Source organism: Dipodomys merriami, unplaced genomic scaffold (assembly GCF_024711535.1).
Source record: "Dipodomys merriami isolate MVZ:Mamm:240054 unplaced genomic scaffold, mDipMer1.0.p SCAF_12, whole genome shotgun sequence".
Classification (NCBI taxonomy): Eukaryota; Metazoa; Chordata; class Mammalia; order Rodentia; family Heteromyidae; genus Dipodomys; species Dipodomys merriami.
In genome coordinates, this window is record NW_027202493.1 from 21,260,298 (window position 1) to 21,286,319 (window position 26,022).

A 26,022-nucleotide genomic window follows, 5' to 3' on the forward strand; every position below is an offset into this window, starting at 1 on the left:
TTTCAGACGAAGACACTGAAACTTAACAGCAGTTTCTGGTTTCCTGAAGCCTAACCACACACAACCACTTCACTTCGTCCTTTCCCCCTGTTTTAACCCCTGGCCTTATTGCCAGTGTCCTTTTGGGTTTTGTTTTATTTTTTTTTCCGCCCCTCTCTAAAAGGTCTAAAACCGAACAAGTAGCTAAACTGACCAATGGATTTTACACGGGCCAATGCACATTTATCGGTGGAGCCCGCCTCCAACCCCCTCCTCCTTTTCCAGGATTCTTTGGGGGGGGCAGTGTCAATTTACAAAAATGGCTCCCTCAGAATTTCATGCTGTTCGGGAGATTCATTTAGGTACTTTACTGGCATTACAAATATTCCACAGCAGATATTTTTCCTGGAGCTTAAGCGCTTTGCACACACACACACACACACACACACACACACACACACACACACGCCCCACACCACACCACCAAGACTCTGGGTTGTAAATGAAACTTCCATGGTTTGCATTGGTCCGAATCTCCGTCGTTATGGGGAGCAGAGGACTGATGTGTGTGTGTGTGTGTGTGTGTGTGTGTGTGTGTGTGTGTGTGTGTGTGTGTCACGATCACCACGGATCTCTAGTAAGACACATTAAACCCTGGCTCCTCCCCGCCCCTCGATCTTCCTCTGGCTTCCGACTACAGTCTGAAGACACCCGGGCATTTGGGAAGGATCTGCACATTCAAATATGGCACGGTGATCTCTCCCTACTTCAAAGCGCTCAGCCGGGGCCAGAGCACGCAAGAGCTACGGAAGACCCATCGCATTCCCAAGTTGTGCAAGTCGTCCGTCCAGTCCAGTCTGCAGAGATTCGGTGCCACGCTTCCATCCACCCTGCAAAACATAAAAGAAGAATAAAGATTCCGGGCCGGCGGAAGAGGACGAGCATCACCTGCAGTCCGAGGCGTGGGAAACGCGGCCCGAGGGGGCGTTGGGAGCCGGAGAGGGGCGCCCCGCGAGGGCCCGGGGCGCTCGGCGGAGCCCCCAAAGACTCGGCTCCGCAGCCGGACAGCCGGACAGACAGACGTGCGGACGGCTGCGGCCGTACCCGTCGCTTCCGGAGTCGGGAGCCCTTGGCAGCCCCAACAGCCGGGGACGCCGATCCAGCTGGAGAACCCCTTTGGAGCTGGGGGAGCTTGGAAGGGGGTGTGTGTGTGCGCGCAGGCGGGGCGCTGACGTCACCCCCTGCCCGCCCCGCACCTCCTAGAGGGAGGGAGTGGGGAAAAGAGGCAGCGAGCCGCCGCAGCTCCCGGCCGCAACTCTTCCCTGGGCTGCTGGCTGCCTGGGCATGTCCTGACAAACTTGGCTTCGCCATCGGCCCTCGCGCGAGCTCTCCGCCGGCTTTTTTGCTGCTCAACTTTTCCACCCGGTCGGAGGAACACTCTGGAGATGCGGCCGCCCGGGTCCCGGCAGCGCCCGCGGATGGCACCCTGGTTGGGGAGACGCTGAAGATCTCCAGGAGGCGAAGTTGGCGCTTCCAACACCGCTCTTAACAAAACACATCCACGCCGCGTGGGGAGCCGCCGAACTAGCCGGCACGGTGCAGCCTTCGGGGGCCCCGAGGACTGGGATACGTAGTGGGTGAGTTCGTGTGTGTGTGTGTGTGTGTTTAAAAAGAAATTCTTTCCGTTGAAACGTAAATGACCATGACACGGGGAGTTTGGTCTAGGCGAGTGCAGGGCGCGTGTGAATTTTCTAAGGCTCCGGGAACTGCACGCCCCTTAGGGGTCGTGGCGGCGCTCGGGAATGGAAGATCTGTAAGGCGTAGCTTTGGGAATGCTGGAAATACACACCGAGCGCTGTTGGGAAGAACTTCGGGAGTGGCGATGCCGTGGGTGAATTATTTGCGACCGTAACTTGGGTAGACGTGGTGCCCGGCGAGGGCGCACCGGGGACCCGCGTGATCTGCAGGGGCGCAGCGCCCTCTAGGCCGCGCTCCGAGCCTGGCGCGCCGCCGGCCGCCTTCCCCGCTCCGCGCGGACCGACCACTCCGACCTGCCCCGCATCCCCGTCGGGCGACTTGAACCCCACCACCTTGGCTGGCCAGTCCCCCTCCCCCCAGACTTCACCTACCACCCACTCGGACCCCGACTTCGTATAACTTTGGAAAAAGCCCCTTGGTTAGACTGGATGCTGAAGCGGGGCTGGGGGAAAGGGGTTTTGTTTGGGGAAGCAGCCCCCCCCCCCATTTTCCTTGATCCTCTGGGGCCCGCGTTGGGGAAGACTTGTCTATTTAACGGACATCCCCACCACTCTCTTTTTGTGAAGGGAACTCCGTAGATAGCCAGACACTCAACCTCCATTTCAGTCTGTTAGCAGAAAGGATCGGTGTAACCGCGACCGCAGCCTCGGACTCTCAGCGGTTCCCGTGGCGGCTGGGAAGTACAACTTCTAGGCAGTCAGGTTTCTCCCGGAGCCTGGAAAATCGGGGTTCTCAAACCGATGGCCTGGTCCTAAGTAAGTGGCAACGTGTCTTCACGAAGGGTCATTTCCTCCATTTAGAGAATTCTGCGATTTTACGTTACAGGATGGTATCTTGGGACTTTTTTTTTGCACACTCTTCTCTCTCGTTCTTCCCAAGGACCTCGTCCGGTTGCCCCCCCCCCCACAACTCACCCCCCATCTCCAACGGCTGGCGATGTAGTGTGGTTCTGTTTTGTGGAGAGTTACAATTCTGCACGGGGAGCAAACTGGCTGCGCCTGGTGATCAGATTACCCACTTTCGAGGTGTTCCATGCATGAAATTGACCTGTAACTCCTAGAGTACTTTGCGCAATCGTGGCCCTGATCAAACCAGTCGTTCGATGATGGTGTTTCTATGTACTGGCTGTGGGACTTGGTGGGTTTTTTTAAAAAAAATAGTGTGCAGAGGATATGGCGCGACGAAATCAGCATGACATGCAGACCACTTTTCTCTTGCTAGACACCATTATTGTTATTATTTTTTCCCCAATCACCTTCTTTAACCTGGCTTCAGAAATGTCGGCTGTAACTTTGAACCAAGGAAAATAGTCTCCAGTCTCTCTTGCCCTCTCCTTTGCTTGTGGTTCCCGCGGCAGCGCCCCCACTCGTCTCCAGGGAAATCGGGTCTTTTTTTTTTGTCCTGGCAGTGTTCGAACCCCACAAACTTCCTAGGTCATGCCTGCCCTCGAGGCCGAGTGTCAGGGCGCCATCTGAACCCGCGTCTGGAACCTTGCGGGTGTCTGCGAAGGGCTCCACGCCCCGGGTCACGCAGATCGGCTGCTCCTGCGCGAGAGGGAAGTTTCCCGGCGTGGGGCGCCTGGGCCCCCCGGGGCTTCCCTTTACTCCCCGGGCAGCTTTGCGCACTGACTGGGTGGCTGGGTTCACCGTTGGCGAGCTCCCTGGAAGGAATGAAGGGCCAAGAATGTGCACGAGGCGGTTCAGTGGCCTTTTGTCCTGCAGACTCGAAAGTTGGGGGTGTTGGCCCGGAGAGGCCGGCGTTGGGGGTGGGGGTCGTAATTAGGATCCGGGCGGTTCTGCCATCTGAGGAGCGATTCAGGAAGAGCTCTGGGAGGGAAGGCTCGGCGTGTTCCCAAGACTTGAAAAGTGTGAATTTCAGGAGGAAAAAGATTCCGATCTAATTACTTTCCTTTTCAAACCTTCGGGGCTGTGGAGTCCGGCCAAACGCCGGCAGGCTGGGAATCACGGCATTCAAATGCAAATGGAGGGATTTCCTGGAGGTTCTTTAAAAAAAGGCATCCAAAGGGATGCTGAGGGGGCTTTTGCCCTAAGCTTAGCGCGACATTTATTTATTTTCACTTTTTCCTTTTCTTTCTGAGTTAAGCTCTGGTTTCCTTTTTTTTTTTTTTTAAGCAGAAAACATTCCAGGTTCATTCTTGGCCTCTGGGTGGCTTGCTGGCCCTAACTAATGTGGGCATTGGAACAAACCCTAAACTATTCCTCACCGAGTCTCCGAGATCACCTTGAATGCTTGCTTGCTTCTCAACTCCGGGTTCGGGGTTGGCCCGGGGGGGGGGGTGTTGGGGCGGAGGGGGAGGGTCTCTTGAACCCTGGACGGGGCGTGGCCGTCCCAGAGCCGCGAGCTGCAGCCCGAGCTTTGGAAAAGCGGGCTGGAGTTTCTGCGCTGGGGAAAGAAGCTCCGGCCGAGGAGGGCGTGGCCACGGGCGGAGGAATCTCCTCCGCGTGGAGAGCGTGAGGCCCCTGCACGGAGCGGGACGCCGGGGGCCGGGTGCGCCGGCGGCGGAGTGCGGCGGCGAGCCTGGCGCGCCGGGAGCGAGGCTTAGACCAGACCCAGCCACCCGACCACACCATGCGGACGTGCGGGCCCAGTGAGGTCCCCGGCAGCCCCGTGCCTGGCTCGGGGGCACGCTGAAGCTTCTGGGTGCTTGCGGACATCCCCCACCGCCCCACCGCCGTCGCAACTTGGGGGTGAACTTTGTAGTAAGTTTGCTGGCCGTGGAGTGGGGGCCGGAGGGAGAGCGGGCTGGGGCGCCGCGGGGCGGCTGCCGGTGCCAGGCCGGAGCCGTCGGTGCCCAGGCGGCGTGCAACTTGGCTGCTGCCGCTTTGCAGACTTGCAGCTCGGTGATTACAACTCAGGACTGGTTCCCCCCCAAGCCAAGGGAGGGGGAAAATAAAAGGCGATGGACGGGAGAACTCCGTGGCCAGGTGGGGGGCAACTGGCGCCCTCCTTCCCACTTTGGAAAGTTGCGTCTCGGGCCCCGGATTCGCGGTGGCCGGGGAGAACGCGGAGGCGGAGGGGAGGGGGGGGCGGTAATTGGCGACGGGAAGGGAATGGTAATTACCGAGAGGAGTCGGTGGCGGCGGCGGCGGCGGCCGGCCGGCCCAGCCCCCCGGGTCTGCTCCGCGGAGCCATTGCTGGAAACCTCAGCGGCGCGGCGCGCGCTCGCGCGGGGCTCCCGGCGGCGCGGGGCTCCCGGCGGCCCGCAGCTCGGACGCTTCCCGCACGCGATCCTCCGCGGTCACACCCCGCGCTCGACGGGGCTGCTCTCTCTGACCGTGTCTGCGACTTTTAAATGGAAAAATGCACGTATTCTTTTCACGTAGATGATGATGGTAACGTCCGTGGCCAGGGGGATCTTTGAAATGGAGTCGTGGAGTTCGTTGAGTGTGTGTGTGTGTGTGTGTGTGTGTGTGTGTGTGTACGGTGTGTGTGTGCGGGAACTGAGGTTTTTAAGTGCAGACACTTTGCGGGCTAGACATGGGAACAATGTGCGGCTTGGCAGGGGTTTCTCTGTGCTCTGGAGGAGAGACTTGTGTAAGGTCTTCATTAAAGGAAGAGATTGCTTCCCCACCCCACCCCCTCCGTGTGCACACTTTTAGGAAGCTAACTTTCCCAGGTCTCTTCTGGAGCCCCCCCCCCCCCTCCTGTTCACACCCCGTGTGAACTTCTGGACTTAGGAAACAAGGACGTAATTGTATGCATTAGGAAAGTAAACTCATAAATATTTTCTATGCAGTTAATTTTTTTTTCTCCCCAGGTCTAAACTGGTTTTGTTAAGTGGCTTTTGTGAAGCAACTCCCTGGTGCCTGGTAGAGGAGAGGTTTGTTTTTTAAACTGAGGGTATTTACAATGACTTGTTAAGATTGACAAAGATTTTAAAGGCGCTTAGCCTTCGGTTACTTATTTACCTTTTTCATATTCCTAAGGGCTTCATATCTTCCGTGTGTTAATTGTTCCAGAAGATATTTGCTTGTGTTAAAACTACACAGTGCTTTTTCACTCACGAGTTTCAGTTAAGGTGTATATACAACACTTCGAGTTGTTACCTTGAAAAGGTGCTATCCAGATCTATTGGTGAATTCTGGTGTTTGTCTTTGTCTTAAGAGGACCGCTCTGGTTTCACAATTAGAATGATCCCTTCTGACTGGTTGTGTATTTAAGCTTTAAGATAAAAAAGCACTTAAAGTATTTTTTAAAATATGTAATTAAATTATGTCAAACCTGGCATTTAACAAAGCTCAGCATAAGTTTGGATTGCAGGTTTGCATTTGTGAACCCATTTCTTGAAGTTATATGAGCTTATTTTTGTCACTAGAAGGAAATAAGGTTGTTCAAGGACTTGGTAAAATCGGTTAGACTACTGATATATATTGATTTGTTTCTAGGAACATCTATCGGTTCTCATTGTGTGAATGGCCCATTTAAATGTATGTTAGAAATATATACCCAGTGTGGACATTTCAAAATGAAATCCTCATATATAATTGAGGGATGCTGATTTTTTTAAAAAGGGCTACAAAAGAAAAAGTATGACCAAACTTATACTGCATTCGTTCTCCTGAACCTCTGCCTTTGTAGTCCATCCACTTTAAGCATAGCTCTTGAGTCACCTTTGAAGTATCCATTTCTTTAAACATTGGAAATGAAAAGAACCTTAGCAATTATCTTAAGAGATGATCTGTTATTCTTATCGTCATCAAGTAGCTAGGCTTGTTGACTCATACCTATAATCCCAGCTCTTGGGAGGCTGAGGAAGGAGGAACAGGAGTTCAAAACCAGCTTGGCTACAAATGGATTTCCCACCCAAACAAACAAACAAACAAACAAAACATTCTACGATGTGTTTTCTATTCAATAGTCAGTGGTCCAAATGAAATTAATCCACTGTTTTATTAACCAATGTTGTGTATGTAGTCTACTGTTGTGTTTCAGTGACTAATTTGTGGCCCAAAAGATTTGGTTAATAGAGGAAACTGGAGCCCTGCATGTTCATTTCAGTTTTTTAAGTGGGAATTTTAAGTAGAAGATGTTTGATGCGAATTATGTCCATAATGAAGCCAAGCTCGGTTGGTCTCAGTTATTCAGTTAAAAGATGTCTTAGACTTTGGAAAGGAATTTTTTAATTGGTGACATACATTAAGATCAAAACGGTGAGGGGAATTGCAGTCATCAAACTTGATACATATTCTACAAAATTAAGAAAATTTGAGGGAGGGAAGGGTTGAAGTTGGGAGGGATGAGGGAGAATGATGAATGCATGATCTTGACCAAGAAGAGTCCTTGTATTGTAATACTGCTTTGTTGAAGGGCAGATCCTTTCCCCTCTCTTTTGTAAGAGGAGTATTTCATTTAAAAAATGTGCACAATTTAAAAAATGTGCACAATTAAAGAAGGAATTATATATTGTACATTTTAGATGTTTTTTTTAAACCCATCGTTCTTTTCCTGAAAAGTCCCAGATGCACATCTGACTCCAATTCTTGCTTAATCCCAAGGGTTCATTTTATATGTGGAGATAAGTCTAGGAAATGAGTTGAATGTTCTCTACAAACCATTTCAGAAATCTTTCATCGAGCATTCAGGCGTAGAGCCTGTGATGCGATCTGTAGCATAGGGTTATTTAGGTGCCATCCCTATCCAGTCTTGAAGCATTTTGAAGTGGTGGGTGACCTCTTTTGAAACTGTGGAAATTAAGATCCATCTGCACTTCTGTCACTGGCCTGTTGCTTGTACCTGCTGGTTTGTGTTAGTTCTAGAGGGATGGAAGTATTATCTTCTTACATTATTCCCTCTCCTCTATGGTTATCTTCCTTCCCATACATACCATCTTCCATTGTACATTCCATAGTAGTACTTTCCACTCTCCATTCTTAAGTTCTTTATCTTCCAGTCCAGCAACTGTGGCACTGGTCTTTGCCAAGCAGTGGAACTAGACAGTGGTGAACCAATCATATTTCATGCATTAAGGAACTTACAGTCTAGTGAGAGAAGATAACTAATTATTCAGTTAATATCAAATGTAGGCTGGTCTGGACTGCAGTGTCCTACCTAAGCCTCCTACATTGCTGGGATTGCAAGTGTCCTACTTACTTGTTGAGATGGGGTCTCACGAATTCCACTGCCTTCCTACTGGCTTTAAACAGTGCACCACGATCCTATTGATCTTTACCTCCCAAGTAGCTGGCATTACAGGCATGGGGTTCCACACCCAGTAGAGATTTATTTTGAAGCAAAGAAGTACCTGTGTTTGTAGACTCAGCAGAAGGTCATTGTAGTGAAAGGATTGTTACCGTTCAGGTACAGAGCTAATTTGGGGAGAAGAAATTTAAGGCATCAGGATGTCTATTTACAGGTAGGGCATGTGTCATCTCTTGTGAGGTCTGAGCAGATAAAAATGGGCCACGAGAACATTTAAGGAGAGGAAGGAAGGCCAAAGACGTTTTCCTGGATGACCCACTTTCTTCCTGTACACGGACAGGTTACATTCCCTGGTCATTATTCAGAAGTACCTAAGTTTACATAATAAAACCTTACTAATTTGGGAGTGGAAGAAGTAGCCCTTGGTAATTACTGACTGCTCTTTGTGTGAACACACCAAGTGAATGATTTCTCTTTGCAGAGAAAAATAGATCAAGTGAGATGACCTTTTTATTTTTAATCTTTGTTTTCTTTTTGTGCCAATACTGGGGCTCGAACTTAGGGCTTGGGCACTGTCCCTTGAGCTTTTTCACTCAAGGCTGGCACTCTACCTCTTGAAACACAGCTCTACTTGGTGGCTGGTTAATTGTAGATAAGAGTCTCGTGGTTTTTTTGCCCATTCTGGCCTGAGCCACGGACATCTGACTGAGTAAGATGTTTTTAAATCACAAAAGAAAGGTAAATGGCTGGTTTATGGAGCTGCTCTTTGGGCAAAACTTGTCCTGGAATGTATGTGTACTGTTGGGAGATGAGAAGATGAGCACTGTACACTGGTCATGCCATTATATTTTGGACTGATTAAATTGTGTAAATATGCAAGTATTAAATTGTAGGGAAGTTTTGTATTCCTACTCTGTTAGTTTGAAAACTAGTCTCAACTACACTGGAATCAGTTGTTGATGATTTGAAGGTAATTCTCCATCTCTCTTTCACACTATTACACTATCATACTATCTTATCTACCTATCTATCATCTATCTATGAATCATGCATTAGTTTTGTGGAGGGAGATTTCACCATGTCATTTCCACCCACAAACATATGTATTCCAATCAATTTCCCCCTCTCAATTACTCTTCCTTTCTCCCTTTGCCTCCTTCCTAAAACAGTTTCGATTGGCTTCATTGTGCTGTTTTCATACATGCAACTAAATGACTCTGACCATCCTCATTCACTCTCCTTGTTAGTCCAGCCCCCTTCTCTTAGTGCCCACTTTACCAACAGAGCCTGCTCGGAGGTAATATTTAACTTGAGACCTGCTAGAGTAATCACATTTACTGCAGCTCCACTCAGAACCAACAACCTGTAAATGGAGTTTTCAGAAGAAATCAGATTATATACACCAAGCCTAAAGCTGCTACTTAGTTTCTCTTCCCATTTTTGACAAAAATTTTAAGATAGTTTTAAAAGAATTAGTATGCACCTAGAAAATAAACAAGATCTACTAGGTTTTCAGTGTAAGAATAATAGCTCTTAAAAGTATTGCCCGGCTACTATAACTTACTAGAAAATGGAAAGGTTTCGTTCCTCATTTCAATGTCGCTGGAAGCTATGAATTGAATATAAATAATAAACAAGTTTTTATTTTTGGTGAAAGTTTTCTGAAATTTTCTTACTTTGCATGACCTTAAAAATAAACAGTATTTAGTATAAGTATTTTTGAAAGAAATAGTTTAAATTGTGTGTATGTGTTGTATTGTATGTGTATGTGTTTCTGTGTCAGTATTAGGGCTTCAAATTGGCCTTACACACTTGCTTAGCCTTTTCTGATCAATGCTGGCACTCAACCTCCACTTCTGTTTTGTTTGTTTGTTTGTTTGTTTTTGCTGGTTAATGGAGATTAGACTCTCATACATTTTTCTGCCTAAATTGTTTTTGAATCTCAGCCTCCTGAGCAGCTAGGCTTACAGGTGTGAGTGAGCCAACAGCACCCTGCTGGCTTCATGTTTTTTGAACAACTTTATGACATGGCTTTGGAAACATGATTAGATTTACAGTTTCGAGGTCTCGGAAAATACTTCAAAAATGGCAACAGGGCTAGAGCGAGGGGAAGGTCCCAGCATTGCTGAGCATATGTGAGACCTCCTTGAATCTAGTCCCTTGCACCCCAAGAAAAAAAGGGATATTAAAGTAAACATGAAGCTGAATTTCAGTAGTGAATCTGTAGTGAAGCTCCCTGGGCCTGGGGGTGGCGGTGTTGATAGAAAATAAGTGTGTGGGGGACGGAGCCTTGAGGGAGAACACAGAGTTCTTCAACTCAGAGTTCTTGCGTATTTTGTCTTATGTGGAATGAAATGGTGTTTGCTTCCTTCATGTACAGAGGACCAGAGTGACCGCTTGTGTATGAGGCAGAGGGAACTGGCAATAATAAATGTACTACCATGCAACAGTATTGCTACCTTGTGTGTGATTGTCCTGTCACTGAAAGGTAGCACTTTTGGATCTTAAGCTTTGAGCTTAAGCATTGGAACAAGCAGTTACAGTCTCCTTGTAGACTTTGGCTTCCATGAAGAATTTGCTTTCATAGTGATAGATTGGAGGGAACATTTTACATGAAAGTTTCCTTAATGAAGAATTATGAGGATATTAATATCTCATTTTTTAACAGAAAAAATATCTTCCTCTTGTATTTATGGATTTTCAGAAATCTATACTAAAGATATTTAAGCTTTAAAACCCAAGGTTCTTTTCCCTAAATACAGAAGTAAACACCTTTTGTTTTCAATACAGAAATTATATTTTAGAAATTGTAAATTACTATGAGTTTAAGTAGTGTGAACACCTTTTAAATATAAGGGTAGCCCTGGGCTAAATAGGTTTTGAAGTTTAATTTTCATAAGCATGCACTGTAGGTAATGACATACTTTCAGGTGAAATATTGTTGTAGCATCTTTTTTAGATCTTTTTTTCCCCCACTCTGTGCCTGTCTCTGCTGTTCTGTTTTGCATGGAGTAACAGCCATAGTTTGATCTTGGTGTTTTATGGTGAAATCCAAATTCACAGTTCTTTGTACATTGCCATAGGGTTCATTGTGTGTTCTAAGATTGTTTTCTGAACAAAGGGTTGCAGTGAATAATCCTAATCATGGTGACATTCAGTTGGTTAGGTGTGCAGTTAAGCACAAGGTTTTGAAAAGTTTCAGTTAACAAATAAATGTGTTCTGGAAGTTGCTGACGTTCTGTTGCTCTCTGTTGCTCAGATTTTCATGAGCAACAAGGCTACATCCATGGTTTTGTCTTCCACCCCCACCCCTATCCCCACCCCCATCTGTATCTGTGTTGTCCTCCTTTAAGATCTCAGCCTGATGGAAGGAAAACAAAAGAGGAGGAGGAGGCTAGGATAACAATTCCCTTCAAAGGCAGGCTTCAATGACCTAACTTCCTTTCTCTAGGCCCTGCCTTTTAAAGGTTCCTAGCCTTCAGTAACACCACTGGCTGGTAGCCAAGTCTTTTAGTTCATGAGTTGTTAGGGGATACTTCTAACCCTTAGTCATTTCCAACATGTTGTTTAAAACCCTTGACTTTATTTCTTAAATCCTATTCCTCCTTTGGTCTTCCCATTTTTTTGGACCCATAGCAGCACCATTTCTTTGCTTAGCACCTAGTTCTTGAAATTTCCTAGGTTACTTGTTTTTCTGTCTTCCTCTATCCCTTCCAATGAATCAACAATTCCAAATAGGATTTGTTGGGCCAAGCCATGTTGGCCACTTTTCCCCACTTCTGTTATTGCCACTTTGGACCAAGATACCTTGGTCTCTCACCTGTTTTGCCACAGTGCCCTCCATCTATGTTCCTTCCAGCTTTTGCTCTTGCAAAAGGTATATTACTCTTTATTACTATATTATTATTATTATATTACTGTATTACTCTTCTATATTACTCTTCTCAATAAATACCAGAGTGGCCCATTTTTCTTTCAGTTAGATCATGCACTGCCCTGTTCAAAATCCTCTGGTGGCATCTCATCTTATTTGTAGTAAAATTCATTATCCTAAAAAGTGTATGAATAAATGCATAAATAGAAAGACCAGAGTAATCTTATAAAAGAATCCAAGTGATTTGGTAGCATGGTTCTTCACTCCTGAAGGGTGGACTGCATGTATAATTTACTTCCTTATGAATAGTGTACAGTATAAGGAAAGGAGTCTCAACCAAGTGAGTAAGGTCAGTGTTAATATTTACATCATGTTGATTATTTCTATGAGATGATGAAAATGACTTTGTCAACCTACTCTTTACAGCATAACCCCAGTCTAATCATCAGAAAACTATCAGACAAATTCTTGAGGGCTATTTATCCTGAAGAATTTTCTACAAAGTTTGTGATTAATTCTTATCACAATTGTCAAGGATATAAACAAGGGAAGTCTGAGAAACATACAGTTGAGAAGAGCTTAAAGAGACATCATGAGAGATGCTATATTATGTTTTATGTGGCATCTTTGAATGGAGAAAAGGATAGTAGATGACATCTAAGGAAATCTGAATCAAGAATGGACTTGAGGTAAAAATAGTTCACCGGTAGTGATTTGCTAGTTGTATCATGAGATGTTAGCTGGGAAACTATCTGTAAGTCTAAAACAACTTTAAATTAAAAAGTAAAGTCTCTAACATCATTATTTGTTCTCTCCTTGTCCCTGTCCCTTACAGTTCTTCCTTCTCCATTGTTTTGCAGCCATACTACTCTCTTGGTTGTTGTTGTTTGTTATCTTGTTATGTTTTTATACTGGGGCTTCAACTCAGAGCATGGGCACTGTCCCTTAGATTTTTCTACTCAAGGCTAGCATTTGAGCTATAGTTCCAGTACCATTTTTTTAGTGGTTAGTTGGACATTAAGATTCCCACAGACTGCTGGGAAGGTGGCTCAGTGGTAGAGCACTTGCCTTGCATGCCTGAGGCCCTGGGTTCGATTCCTCAGCACCTCATAAGCAAAAAGAAAAAAGCTGGAAGTGGTGCTGTGGCTGAAGTGGTAGAGCGCTAGCCTTGAGCTGAAGAGCTGAGGGACAGCGCCCAGGCCCAGAGTTCAGGCCCCATGACTGGACCCCCAAAAAAAAAAAAAGATTCCCACAGACTTACTTGCACCGACTGGCTTTAGAACCGTGATCCTTAAACCATAGCCTCTTGAGTAGCTAGGATAGCAGGTCTGAGCCATTGGTGTCCAGCTTCTCTTGGTTATTTTTTAAACTAGTTCTCTTTCACCAGGGTGACTTTGAGCCTCAGGGGGCATTTGATAATAGTAGAGACACTGGTTTTAATTGGGGACAGATGCTATAGTTTTCTTATGGTGGAGACAGGAAATACTAGCATCTCAGTGTCACAGGGAATCTAGTCATTAGCTGCTGAAAACTGGAAAAATGCTGAGGTTGAGCAACCCAGCCCTTTTGAACTCAGGGTTCTTTTTTTTTTTTCTTTCAGTTCTAACTAATATGTCTTTTATCTTATTTTGTTTTTCTCTGTAGCTCTTACTCATCATTGCTCATAAACTATTGGCTTATTTGCTTCTCTGTCTTACCCCAGAACCAGTTTCCATCACTAGGTCTTGGTAATTTAATTTGGTTCAATTTTGAATCCCTACCATCTAGAACTATATTTGACTCCTGGTACATGTTTGCTAAATATTTATTAAAGGAATTAAGTAATTAATGGGGTGAACAGATGATAAAGATAACATTTAATTTGAAAGATAATGGGTAGTAGTAGAGAACAATGAAAATGTGTACATTACCCTGACTACCTCTTCTTGGACTTTTGAATGAAATTAACCATATTTGAGTTTCTTTTTTATGTGCCTGTAATTTTTCTCTCATTTTCAGACATACACATGCAATTTATCTGCCTCCTCCCTTTAAACAAACAAATGTGATCAGCTCAGTTTTCCCAGTCAATATACCTCTCGGTTACTTCACATACTAACATATGGAGTGATATCTTAGTCTGTTCAATGGTTGCATAACATTATACATGAACTAAGCAAAAATATTTTAAGGTTGGGTGCCAGTGGCTCATGCTTGTTAATCTTAGCTACTCAGGAGCTTAGATCTGAGGATTGCGACTCAAAGCTAGCCCAGGCAGGAAAGTCAATGAGACACTTAGCTCCAATAAGCTGCCAAAAAATGTGGGAAGTGCAGCTGTGGCTCAAGTGGTAGAGTGCTAACCTTGAGCAGAAAGTAGCTCAGGGACTGCACCAGGTCGAGTTCCAGCCCCAGGACCAGAAAAAAAAAAGGTATATGTTTTAGTATAGTGTTGTGTAGTGTAGTGTAGTGTGTGTGTGTATACAATAGATCTTGGTGTAATATCTTTCTGTAAGGTGTAATGTCTCTAAAATATGAGTTTCTTCAAACAAACAGTACTTTTTCACTATCTTTATGAAAGTTCTTTCAATAATTTTCTTAATATATTTTATTCTTAGCTTATAAATGATTTGGGATTGAGATCCTTGCCTTTCTCTAATCTACGTATCTAATGTGGTGGTATAAGATTGTGACCCAAAGCATCTGTAGGTTCAATTGCATTGAATTTTTTACTTCTGTTAAAATTATAGGATCATTGAAAAATACTCAAAAATTTCCAACTGTTAAAACTACTGACTAGACTGATAAGGAGATAGCTCAGAGGGATAATTTTTTTCTTATTTTGGTTTGAATATTAAAGGCCAAACATCTGTGAAATTTTCCTGACTTTATCTGCATAGTAGAAGGCATGCTAGCTCAAGAACAAGTTAAATGCCCAACTTAACCATGATTCAGTATCAATTAAACTTCTAATTGCTTTAAGCATATCAAGTCTTCTCCGCCCCTCCCCCCAAAAAGTGACTAATAGGGCAAAGTTGGCAGTGGCTGAGTTAAGTGACTATAAATTAATGTTGCCATGCTAATTTCAACCAGCTTCCCAGTCTGGTGTGTCTTTCACCTTTGGTAACATTCACATTTTGTGAATATTAATCTGGGAGTTACTTTGCAAGGGTATAGTGCTGTCCTCAGCTGACAGTGCTGTGGGATTTTGTGAAACTATATTGATTTACAAGATGAATATGTTGGCATAATACATTAGTCTGGAATGTAATTGTCCTGTTCCTCTGAGCAGGCCTCAGCCCAGTGGACTCGACCTCAGTTCCCACTTGTGAAAGGTGACCCTTTGTTCAGTTTTCCCTCTTCTCAGCCCATCTCTGACCCTCCTAGAGTTTTGCTACCTTGCTGCATTGATTTTGTCTTCACGTGTGTTAGTTTTGATGACTTAATCCTGGCTTGTGTATATCTTGTCTGCTAATAGGGGCCTCCTGGGTGACATTCGGTTCAGTGTCTTGGAGATAGTAGACACTCTATGAACTGATTATTGACAGCTGTGCAGTAAAATACTGATGTTGTTTGTGAGTTGCGTCTCCGACTTAGGAAAAACCTGTGATACCCATCAGCTGGATTCTGGTTTTCATATTGCGAACCTTTTCTGTATGTCCAAGTTGATGTTTGAGAAATTACTTGACTATCCAACTTTATGATATAATTATTTTAGCCCCTTACATAGTTGTATAGCTTGAAATGAGAGTAAATGAAGTTATTACATAGGGTCATATAAAACCACTGTTGAGGATTTAATTTCAAATTCCTTGTTAGATGTACTGCGTGTGAAGAACAAAATGTAGTTGTTACTTAGTTGTTTCAGCAGGCAGTTTTTAATACTTATTATGACTTTGTGTGTGTGTGTGTGTGTGTGTGTGTGTGTGTGTGTACACACACACGCACACATGCTGTTACTGGATTTTGAAATCAGAGCTCAGACATTAGTTTTTTACTCAAGACTGATGCTGTACACATTGAGCCACAGCTCTGCTTGTGTTTTTGTTTGTTTTCTGGTTAGCATGAGATAAAAGTCTCATGAATTTATCTGCACAGGATGACTTTGAGCCATGATTCTGAGCTGTCAGTCACCTGGACAGCTAGGATTACAGATGGGCATCACCAGCACTTGGCTCATTTTGATTCTTAAGTCATCACATATGAAATACAATAACTTGAATCATTCAAAGAAGGTAGGCTTGTTAGAAGGATGGTAACAATTGAATTGGAGCACACAAAAGCTCCCAATCCATTAAATTTTTCATATTTTATATAGATGAGAAATACTTTCCTTAAGATGGACATTTTGCTTGCTTTATTTCTACAAAATAATGATTCCTATTCCTTCTATTTTAGGTTCCTGTGAGTTAAACCATGGGGAGAGATTTGGCCTTGCTTCTGCTACTGCTCCTTTTCCTCCAGCATTTTGGAGACAGCCATGGAAGCCAAAAACTTGAACAGACCCCTTCTCTACAGTTTACTCATTTCCAGTACAATGTCACTGTTCATGAGAACTCTGCAGCCAAAACCTACGTTGGGCATCCAGTAAAGATGGGTATTTACATTACAGACCCTTCATGGGAATTAAGGTACAAAATTGTCTCAGGAGACAATGAAAACCTGTTCAAAGCTGAAGAGTACATTCTTGGAGACTTTTGCTTTCTAAGAATAAGGACCAAAGGAGGAAATACAGCTATTCTTAATAGAGAAGTGAAAGACCATTACACATTGGTCATCAAAGCAGTTGAAAAAATCACTAATGCTGAAGCACGAACAAAGGTCAGGGTGCAAGTGCTGGATACAAATGACTTAAGACCATTGTTCTCCCCCACCTCCTATAGTGTCTCCTTACCCGAAAACACAGCTATAAGGACCAGCATTGCGAGGGTCAGTGCCACAGATGCAGATATAGGAACCAATGGAGAGTTCTACTACAGTTTTAAAGACCGAACAGACATGTTTGCGATTCACCCAAGCAGTGGCGTGGTGCTATTAACTGGTAGTCTCGATTACACAGAGACAAAACTCTATGAGCTGGAAATCCTTGCTGTGGATCGGGGAATGAAACTGTACGGTAGCAGTGGTATCAGCAGCATGGCCAAGCTAACAGTTCATGTGGAACAGGCAAATGAATGTGCTCCTGTGGTAACAGCCGTGACATTATCACCATCGGAACTGGACAAAGACCCAACATTTGCAATTGTCACCGTGGAGGACTGTGATCAGGGCGTCAATGGGGAAATAGCTTCTTTAACTATTGTGGCCGGTGACCTTCATCAACAGTTTAGAATGGTGAGGTCCTTCCCAGGGAGCAAGGAATATAAAGTCAAAGCTGTTGGTAGCATTGATTGGGACAGTCATCCTTTTGGCTACAATCTGACCCTCCAGGCTAAAGACAAAGGAACTCCTCCCCAGTTCTCCTCAGTCAAAGTGATTCACGTGGCTTCTCCACAGTTCAAAGCTGGCCCCGTCAAGTTTGAAAAGGATGTTTACAGAGCAGAAATAAGTGAGTTTGCTCCTCCCAACACACCTGTGGTCATGGTCAAAGCCATTCCTAGCTATTCGCATTTGAGATACATTTTTAAAAGTGCACCTGGAAAAGTGAGGTTCAATATAAATCACAATACTGGTCTCATTTCTGTTTTGGAACCAATCAAAAGACAGCAGGCGTCCCATTTTGAACTTGAAGTATTGACAAGTGACAGAAAAGCCTCTACCAAAGTCTTGGTTAAGGTCTTAGGTGTAAATAGCAACCCACCAGAATTTTCTCAGACAGCCTACAAAGCATCCTTTGATGAGAACACACCCATCGGTACTACTGTCATGAGTGTGAATGCGGTAGACCCTGATGAAGGTGAGAATGGGTATGTGACTTACAGTATTGCAAATTTAAATCACGTGCCATTTGTGATCGACCATTTCACGGGTGCTGTGAGTACTTCAGAAAACTTGGACTATGAGCTGATGCCTCGAGTTTACACGCTAAGGATTCGAGCATCAGACTGGGGCTTGCCTTACCGGAGGGAAGTTGAAGTCCTGGCTACGATTACTCTTAATAACTTGAATGACAATACACCCTTGTTTGAGAAAATAAACTGTGAAGGAACAGTTCCCAGAGATCTAAGTGTGGGGGAGCAAATCACTACCGTTTCTGCTATTGATGCTGATGAACTTCAATTGGTACGATACCAGATTGAAACTGGAAATGAACTAGATTTATTTGACTTAAACCCCAACTCTGGGGTATTATCATTAAAGCAATCTCTTATGGATGGCTTGGGTGCAAAGATGTCTTTTCACAGCCTGAGAATTACAGCTACAGATGGAGAAAATTATGCTACTCCGTTATATATCAACATCACCGTGGCTGCCAGCCGCAAGCCAGTAAACTTGCAGTGTGAAGAGACGGGCGTTGCCAAAATGCTGGCAGAGAAACTCCTGCAGGCCAATAAATTACACAGTCAGGAGGATATGGAGGATGTTTTCTTCGATTCTCATTCTGTCAATGCTCATGCCCCACAGTTCAGGAGCACTCTTCCAACTGGTATTGAGGTAAAGGAAAATCATCCTGTGGGTTCCAGTATAATTTTCATGAATGCTACAGACCTTGACTCTGGCTTCAATGGGAAACTGGTCTATGCTATTTCTGGAGGAAATGAGGATAGTTGCTTCATCATTGACATGGAAACAGGAATGCTGAAAATTTTATCTCCACTAGACCGTGAAACAACAGACAAGTATACCCTGAATATTACTGTGTATGACCTTGGCATACCACAGAAGGCAGCTTGGCATCTTCTACATATCACTGTCCTTGATGCCAATGACAACCCTCCTGAGTTTTTACAGGAGCGTTATTTCATTGAGGTGAGCGAAGACAAGGAGATAAATAGTGAGATCATTCAGGTGGAAGCCACTGATAGAGATCTAGGCCCCAATGGACATGTAACATACTCCATTCTTACTGACACTGATAAATTTTCAATTGACAGTGTGACTGGTGTGGTTAAAATTGTTCAGCCTTTGGATCGTGAAGTCCAGCATGTGCATTACTTAAAGATTGAAGCCAGAGACCAAGCCAAAGAAGAACCCCAGCTGTATTCTACTGTGCTTTTGAAAGTATCACTAGGAGATGTTAATGACAACCCTCCCAAGTTTATTCCACCTAATTACCGTGTAAAAGTTCGAGAAGATCTGCCAGAAGGAACCATAGTCATGTGGTTAGAAGCCTATGATCCTGATTTAGGACAATCCAGTCAAGTGAGGTACAGTCTTATAGACCACGGAGAAGGACACTTCGATGTGGATAAACTCAGTGGAGCAGTTAGAATTGTACAGCAGTTGGACTTTGAGAAGAAGCAAGTATATAATCTCACTGTAAGGGCCAAGGACAAAGGGAAGCCAGTTTCTCTGTCTTCCACTTGTTTTGTGGAAGTTGAAGTGGTCGATGTGAATGAGAACTTACACTCGCCAGTGTTTTCTAGCTTTGTGGAAAAGGGTGTGGTGAAAGAAGATGTCCCTATTGGCTCATCAGTCATGACAGTGTCAGCTCATGACGAGGACACAGGAAGAGATGGGGAGATCCGATACTCCATTAGAGATGGATCTGGTGTTGGTGTTTTCAGAATAGATGAAGAAACAGGTACACATGTTTTATTGCTCTTATATATGTATGTATGTATACACACATGTATATATATGCATACACATATATGCACATATGTATATATATGAAACTAAGACATGTTTATATATAATTACATATATTGTTTAGATATCATATAATATATAATATATAATATATGCAATATATTATCCTATATGATATCTGTCTTATGGGATTTCTGCAAGTCCCAGTTGATCTCTTAGGGCTCACTATAAAAGTGCATATGCATGTTTTGGTCCTGTTGTATGTAAATGTGCTTATATGTATGTAATAAGCCATGAAGATGGAATCAAAGGAGTCTGAATGACCACAAGATAAGTAAAAGACAATTAAAATTGTTACTACTGGTATTGATTTCTAACTTTGTACTCTCTGTTGTGGTTTTTGTTGTTAACTTCAGAAGCCCTTGGGAGGAGCCTAAAGGCCTCAATACTTGCCGGCTTCTACTTACCACAACACCAGTGCCATTTGGCATGCCATCCAGAGGATATTGCATACTTACAAAATTGTGCAATGACTCAAAAGATTATGTGCTAAACTTCTTTAATGTGATCTATGTTTCCTCTAAGTTATATATGAGAGGCCAGTGCAGAAAAGTAGAATGTTGAAGGGCAAACACTTGGCTTGGAATCCTGGCTCTTTCAGTTGATAATACATGGTCTTGGATAAATGAAATACTACTTAAAATGAACTTTTTATGCCAGTAAGGTGGAGGCATTCCAAATTACAAGGTTTCTGTTAGGATATGGTGGAATAACATAGGCAAGCTCCTAGTATGTGTTAGATTTAGTAATATATTTGGAAATGGTAGCAGTGTTTTGTTACAGTAGTCTTTTTCCTGGAATAAGGTTCTAAATCTGAAATCTCAAAGGTAGTCCATTGTTGCAAGTGTGTACTGTCTGTACTCTGTGTTCCTTCCTCTAGCTGCATAGATGTTATACTTATTCCCTGTTAGTCTCCCAGAGGAACTGTGAGCCTACCATAATAGGCTTCAGCTCAGGCACTTTCTAGCTCAGCACCTTGTAAAAATTGCCTGGTACATGGAACCTTCTCAATAAATGCTAAAGGAATAAATGAGGCTTGGCTTTGACTGTCCTGCTCTCTGAGCATTGGTAGAGATCAAAACTGAGAAATGACAGCACTCATATTCCCTAAATGATTTTCAGTTTATTATCAATGTTTGCTTTATAGAACTCTTCATCCTAAACGATATGTATTTTATTATATTAAAATATTTATATTTAGGTAATTGCATATACACACAGACACACAGACACACACACACACACACACACACACACACACACACACACACATATCCACATCCTTTAGTCAATACTCATACTAGCATCTAGTCAACACTCCACCAGCATCTAAAGGTGCATGTATATGAAAAAAAATTAAGTGTCATAGAAATAGTTACCTGGAGATGGAAGGCTTTTATTGTGCATCTATTAATTTAAGGGATGTGTGTATTTGTGGTGGTGGTTCTTGGGCTTGAACTCTGGGCCTGAGCATTGTCTTTTAACTGACACTCTACCACTTGAGCCACAGCTACATTTCCAAGGGATTCTTTTTCTAATTGATTATATACCACTACTATGGATGAAATTTAAAAAGTCTACAGAATATATATCAGATATCTAAAATTCTATTCTGAAAAACTCAGAAATAATAGCACTTAAGTAGTGTTCAGCAATCACTCATCAGACAAATAGAATGTTGTATTGTTTGTGTTTATGCACACATTAGAATTTCTAGATACTATTCCAACATAGGAAAATACCCAAAAGCTAAAGCTAAAATTATGATGTGCTTAAGTAAATTTTCTAAGAATAATTATTCTCAATTCTTTTCCCAGAGTAGGTTTCCTATAAAGACCTGTTAAAGTTAGAGTTGAGTCAGAAAATAGAACCTGTATCTTAATTTACATTCTCTTGGTGACTCAAATTATATACACTTTGCCTTTTTTTCCCCTTTTCATGCAAAGAGTATTTTTATTGTTGCTTTTTAAAGATGGATTTAGAAACTAGTATTTTTCAACTATAAAGTTAAGGAATTGTGTTATTCTTACTATGGAGAAAAAAGAACCAAAAAGGAAACAGCTAGACAAATGAAGGTGAGCCTTTGAACAGAAGTATAGTAGTTTTCAGAGCTGAAAGGCAGTGCCAGACTTCCATGGTAATTTAGTTGGAGGGTAGAGGAGGTGTTAGGATTATGGGCAGGGTGGTTAGTAAGTTATAACTGTCATGTGTTGGTATAAATAAATGATAAAGATGAGAGAGAGAAACAAAATTTCTACACCATCTATTCTCTGGTCTTTGCTTGATAGAAGAAAGTACTCAGTGTGTAGCTGATTTAGGTTTATTTGCTTTTAGAAACTGACTAAATGAATAATGATACTTACCCATTAGACTGGTATACATTACATCATAAGATTTTAGGAATAGAATAATGTGCCCAAATTATTGTACAGATTCCAAGCCAGGAAAGTTGGTATCATAGAATTCCCTTAAGAAAAATCAGTATGTTTTATGCAGTAGAAATGCTAAAATTAGGCAGGCTAATTCCTTTTTTTAAAGGCCTTTAATAAATTTTTAAGGCAATGTTGAAGTATGAAGTATGTCCCATGAAGGGAAGTAAAGGAAGTTTGAGCATCACACTGCTTGTAAGAAAAACTCAGAATTGATATTAGTCTGGTCAGTAGTTTTCTGGATTGTTACTCTGTTCATTTCCCATTCCACTCACCTCTTTCTTTCTTTAACATTGATGCATTTAATAATGGCCCAATTGATTCAAGTTGTGCAGGACTACTTTGGTTTTGGAGAGCAGTTATCTACTTGGTTACTAGCTTTTTTTGGCTCTAAACTGCTAGTGCTGGTTGGGTAATATGACCAAATTTTTCTGGTGGTTTATTCTAAAATTGTGAAATATTATTTTACATACTTTTCACAGACCAGCAATCTGAATGCATTTCTGTTTTTTTTTATTTTTTATTTTTATTTTTTGTGAACATACTGTACAGAGGGGTTACAATTACATGGGCAGGATAATGAGTACATTCTTATCAAGCATTGCAGCCTCCTCCTTTGTTTACCCTTCACATCCCTTCCCAGTGCATTTCTGTTTTAATAGTCTTCGTTTTTCTTTATATTGATGTTTGAAACATCCCCTGAAAAATTGGTCTTTAAAAAATAGAAATTGTATGGATTACCTAAAACATGTCACTACATGTATGGTTCTGTTAGCCCTAGGTTTTACACATATTTTGCTAATAGACTTTGTATAATTACTGCGTGGGAGTGACCATCATTTGCTCATCTCCTTGTATCACACATTTTTTTCAGAAAGTCCCCTAGGTAACCAGTGAGTAAACTCTGACAAATTCATTTCCCACATCATCGCTCTTCCATTGGAGATGAAACATTGTTTGGAAAGTCAATCTGAAAGTCTCAGTACCAACCTCCAGGCTCTAATTAAGATTCCTTAGTTTTCTCTCCTTAAAATCTACAGTGTAGATTTAAATTTTTTTTTTATTGTAAAGGTGATGTACAGAGGGATTACAGTTACATAAGTAAGGTAATGAGTACATTTCTTGTCAAACAGTGTTTGAAGATTTTTCAATAGTGTTTAGTGTAATAAGTACCTTTGCATCATGTGTATTGTAGATTCTTGGTTTCCTGGCCTTGCATTTCATTTTAGTTTTACTTATGTTTCCAGTTGCTTTATTGTAGGCTTCAAAGTTAAGCAGATAAGTGAAATCAATTCTGTTTGGTCTTGGCTGATGGATATCTACCCAGTATATTAATTTTACTTGAGAACTAAGGAATTATTCCTTGTTAACTTTTAAAACTTAGGTAGTTTTAGGGGAAAAAAATGTTTAGCCAGATATTTTTGATTGTTAGTGGACAGTTGGTTTGGAGCAGTGTTGCGTGGCAATGATGTTCCCATATGTGTTTTTCTGTTAGTAAAATGTAACCCAGTAATAGCATTTCCCTCCTCTGACCTTACTTACTTGGGGAGCCATGTTTTTCATTAAGATAAGGGCCAAATTTTAAAAGTTATTAATGCTATGTGGCTCTTAAAACCCCAATCATGGTTTAAGGATTCAAATTTACATACATTTTGCTGGAAAGACTAGGAATGTGTTAATATGGAGGCACAGCTGTTGGGACAAGATAAATCACTGTTCATGAAAGATGAGAGGGAGAATGAAGACCGACTTTTTCTTAGAAAAAGGCTGCATTCTCATTAAGGGACATCTTGGGGAGGGGCTCTTGGCTTTCTTTAAGGGGACACAATAAGTGCCTTTATATGATTGGAAACAGAAGTGAAGTCCAAATTCACTAGCCCAATGGCCTACCTCATCGAGAGCAAGAAGGTTCCTGCAGCCGTGGTGTGGCAAGTCTCTCAATATTTTAGTATCATTTGACTTATCATTTGAGTTTGAAGAATGCATCTGAAGACTTAGGTTCTTTTGCTGCTGTCGTTTCTCTCAGGACAGCAAGTATAATGGAGAGGGAGCTATGCATCAGCACTGAGAGCAGTGTGGAGTGGTCAAGAGTGGGGGTCCCTGGGCCTGTGACCACTGTGATAGATGGTAACAGTTCCCTCTATTGGAATTGGGTCTAGAAATTCTGGCAGCATGATACTGAGGGGAGGTGTGGTTAGGGATTTAAGAAGTCTGCTGGTGAAAGAACTTTTGCACTGTTGTCTCCTCCCTTAAGTGGCACCAGCTGCTGACTTCTCTCTTGATGGTCTTCTAGGAAAGTTGGAGTGCCAAGAAACTCAAACTCTTTCCCCCCTCCCCCCCCCCCCAGCCACAGAGAGATTAGATTGGAAGTCAGACTCTAGCAGAAAGGATAGATATTAAGATAACGCACTGAGGCTGTATTGGGGAGTAGAGCCTTTGTGCGCGTGCGTGCATGCATACGTGTGTACATGTGTGTAGGTGTGTGTTCTTGAGTCAAGGCAGGACATGGTGATATGGTCTCTACTAGGATCCAGATCCTACTTGAACTAGGAGGATGTTTAAAGTCAAAGTGAAGTCTAATTAGAGATCTGGCAGAAATGCCATTTTGTTTTGAAAGAAAACAAGACCAGGCATTCTTTAGTTAATTTTTACAGTAAAGTTGCATACTTTAAGTACTCAGTGACTAAATCTTGTTAGGAGGAGGTTCGGGGATAAAACTACACATGCTGTGAGGCAGAACATGGTAATGTACTGTGCCCTTCCACAATTCCAAAATAGAAGCCAGGAGGAGGTAGAAATATGGAGGGGAAGGAATAGAAACAGTAAACTACATACCTTCCATGGTAATGATAATACTAATAATGATGAATCAGTACTAGTACTGTAAACTGTAGACACTTACTGAAATATTACCATCAAGTTCTGTTCCAAACACTGGGTGAACTTAATTACCACCACTGCCAGATAAATACTGTTTGTTTCATGTAAGAAAACTTTTGCAGATAGGTTTAAGTAACCAGAGACCACTTGGGTACTAAGCAGTCTGATTACATTAGGTGCCTCTCACTCATAGAATTGCTCTCCAGAACTACTAGTTGAATAGGACTCTGGATTAGGCTGGGGTGGAGACTTGGTCTTGAAGGAATATTGTCACATGTTTTTGTAGAATGGTAGACTTTTTTTTTTTTTTAGCTCACTTGGGAGTACAGAACATTAGAATTCATAATGGTGGTATTAAACAAGATGATTACAGTGACATGATTGGTAGGTGAACTGTAGAGAATATATTGGATAGTGAAGAGATGACAAACCGGTGCCTTACCTGTGTTTGCAAATAAAAGTATTTGTACCTTCAGCCAATATACTGCCTCTGAGTGCACATAGGATATTTGTCCTCTGGAGCTTTTGGTTGTCAATGTTTTAAATGGTTGTTAAGATCGCAACTAACCCTCAAAATCAGTTCGTTCCAGACTAGTTGACATTGAAGTTGTACACACACATCTTTTTTGAATTGAGTTACTGTGATCATTGTTCTCTTGCGCATTGTCCTCTTTAATGCCTTGAATGCTGCATCTGTTCACCCAGACATCTATCCAGCAGCATGGAAAGCCAGAATGAATTCAGCCGTCCTCATCCCTCTTGGCAGAGAACCATTTTTATGTTCTAAGAATGTTTCAGGATTGCCTGCATATACCTTGTCTGTTCTTTCCATATTGCCTACCTTGAACAATTATAAGCATTGAATAGAGCTTTATATTACAGGTGTTTGTCAGTGTTGGATTTCCCTTCCTTCCCTCCTTCCCTCCTTCCCTCCTTCCTTCCTTCCTTCCTCTCCCTCTCTCTCCCTCCCTCCCTCCCTCCTTCCTTCCTTCCTTCCTTTCTTTTCTTTCTTTCTCTTTCCTTCCTTCCTTCCTCTCTCTTCTTTCTTTCCTGCCTGCCTTCTTTCTTTCTTTCTTTCTTTCTTTCTCTTTCTTTCTTTCTTTCTTTCTTTCTTTCTTTCTTTCTTTCTTTCTTTCTTTCTTTCTTTCCTTCTTTCCTTCTTTCTGTCTGTCTCTTCGCTTTTTACTTGTAGGCTAGAGCAGTACTGCTTAGGTC

The 26,022-nt window shown here is 42.7% G+C and overlaps 1 protein-coding gene across 3 annotated transcripts in view; it reads left to right on the plus strand.

Annotated features, from left to right (window-relative positions):
• The first annotated feature begins 1,420 nt into the window (after window positions 1–1,420).
• The window catches only part of Fat1 (FAT atypical cadherin 1), a 119,351-nt gene continuing 94,749 nt past the window's right edge, over window positions 1,421–26,022 (plus strand). The window contains exons 1-2 of one of the 3 annotated variants that reach the window (XM_070016342.1): window positions 1,421–1,616; window positions 16,145–19,430. In XM_070016342.1, the coding sequence (XP_069872443.1) occupies window positions 16,163–19,430 (3,268 nt within the window). In that variant the 5' untranslated portion in view covers window positions 1,421–1,616; window positions 16,145–16,162. Of the gene's footprint in view, window positions 1,617–4,321; window positions 4,458–16,144; window positions 19,431–26,022 lie in introns of those variants that run through there. The other 2 variants (XM_070016343.1, XM_070016344.1) reach the window with 2 other exon arrangements.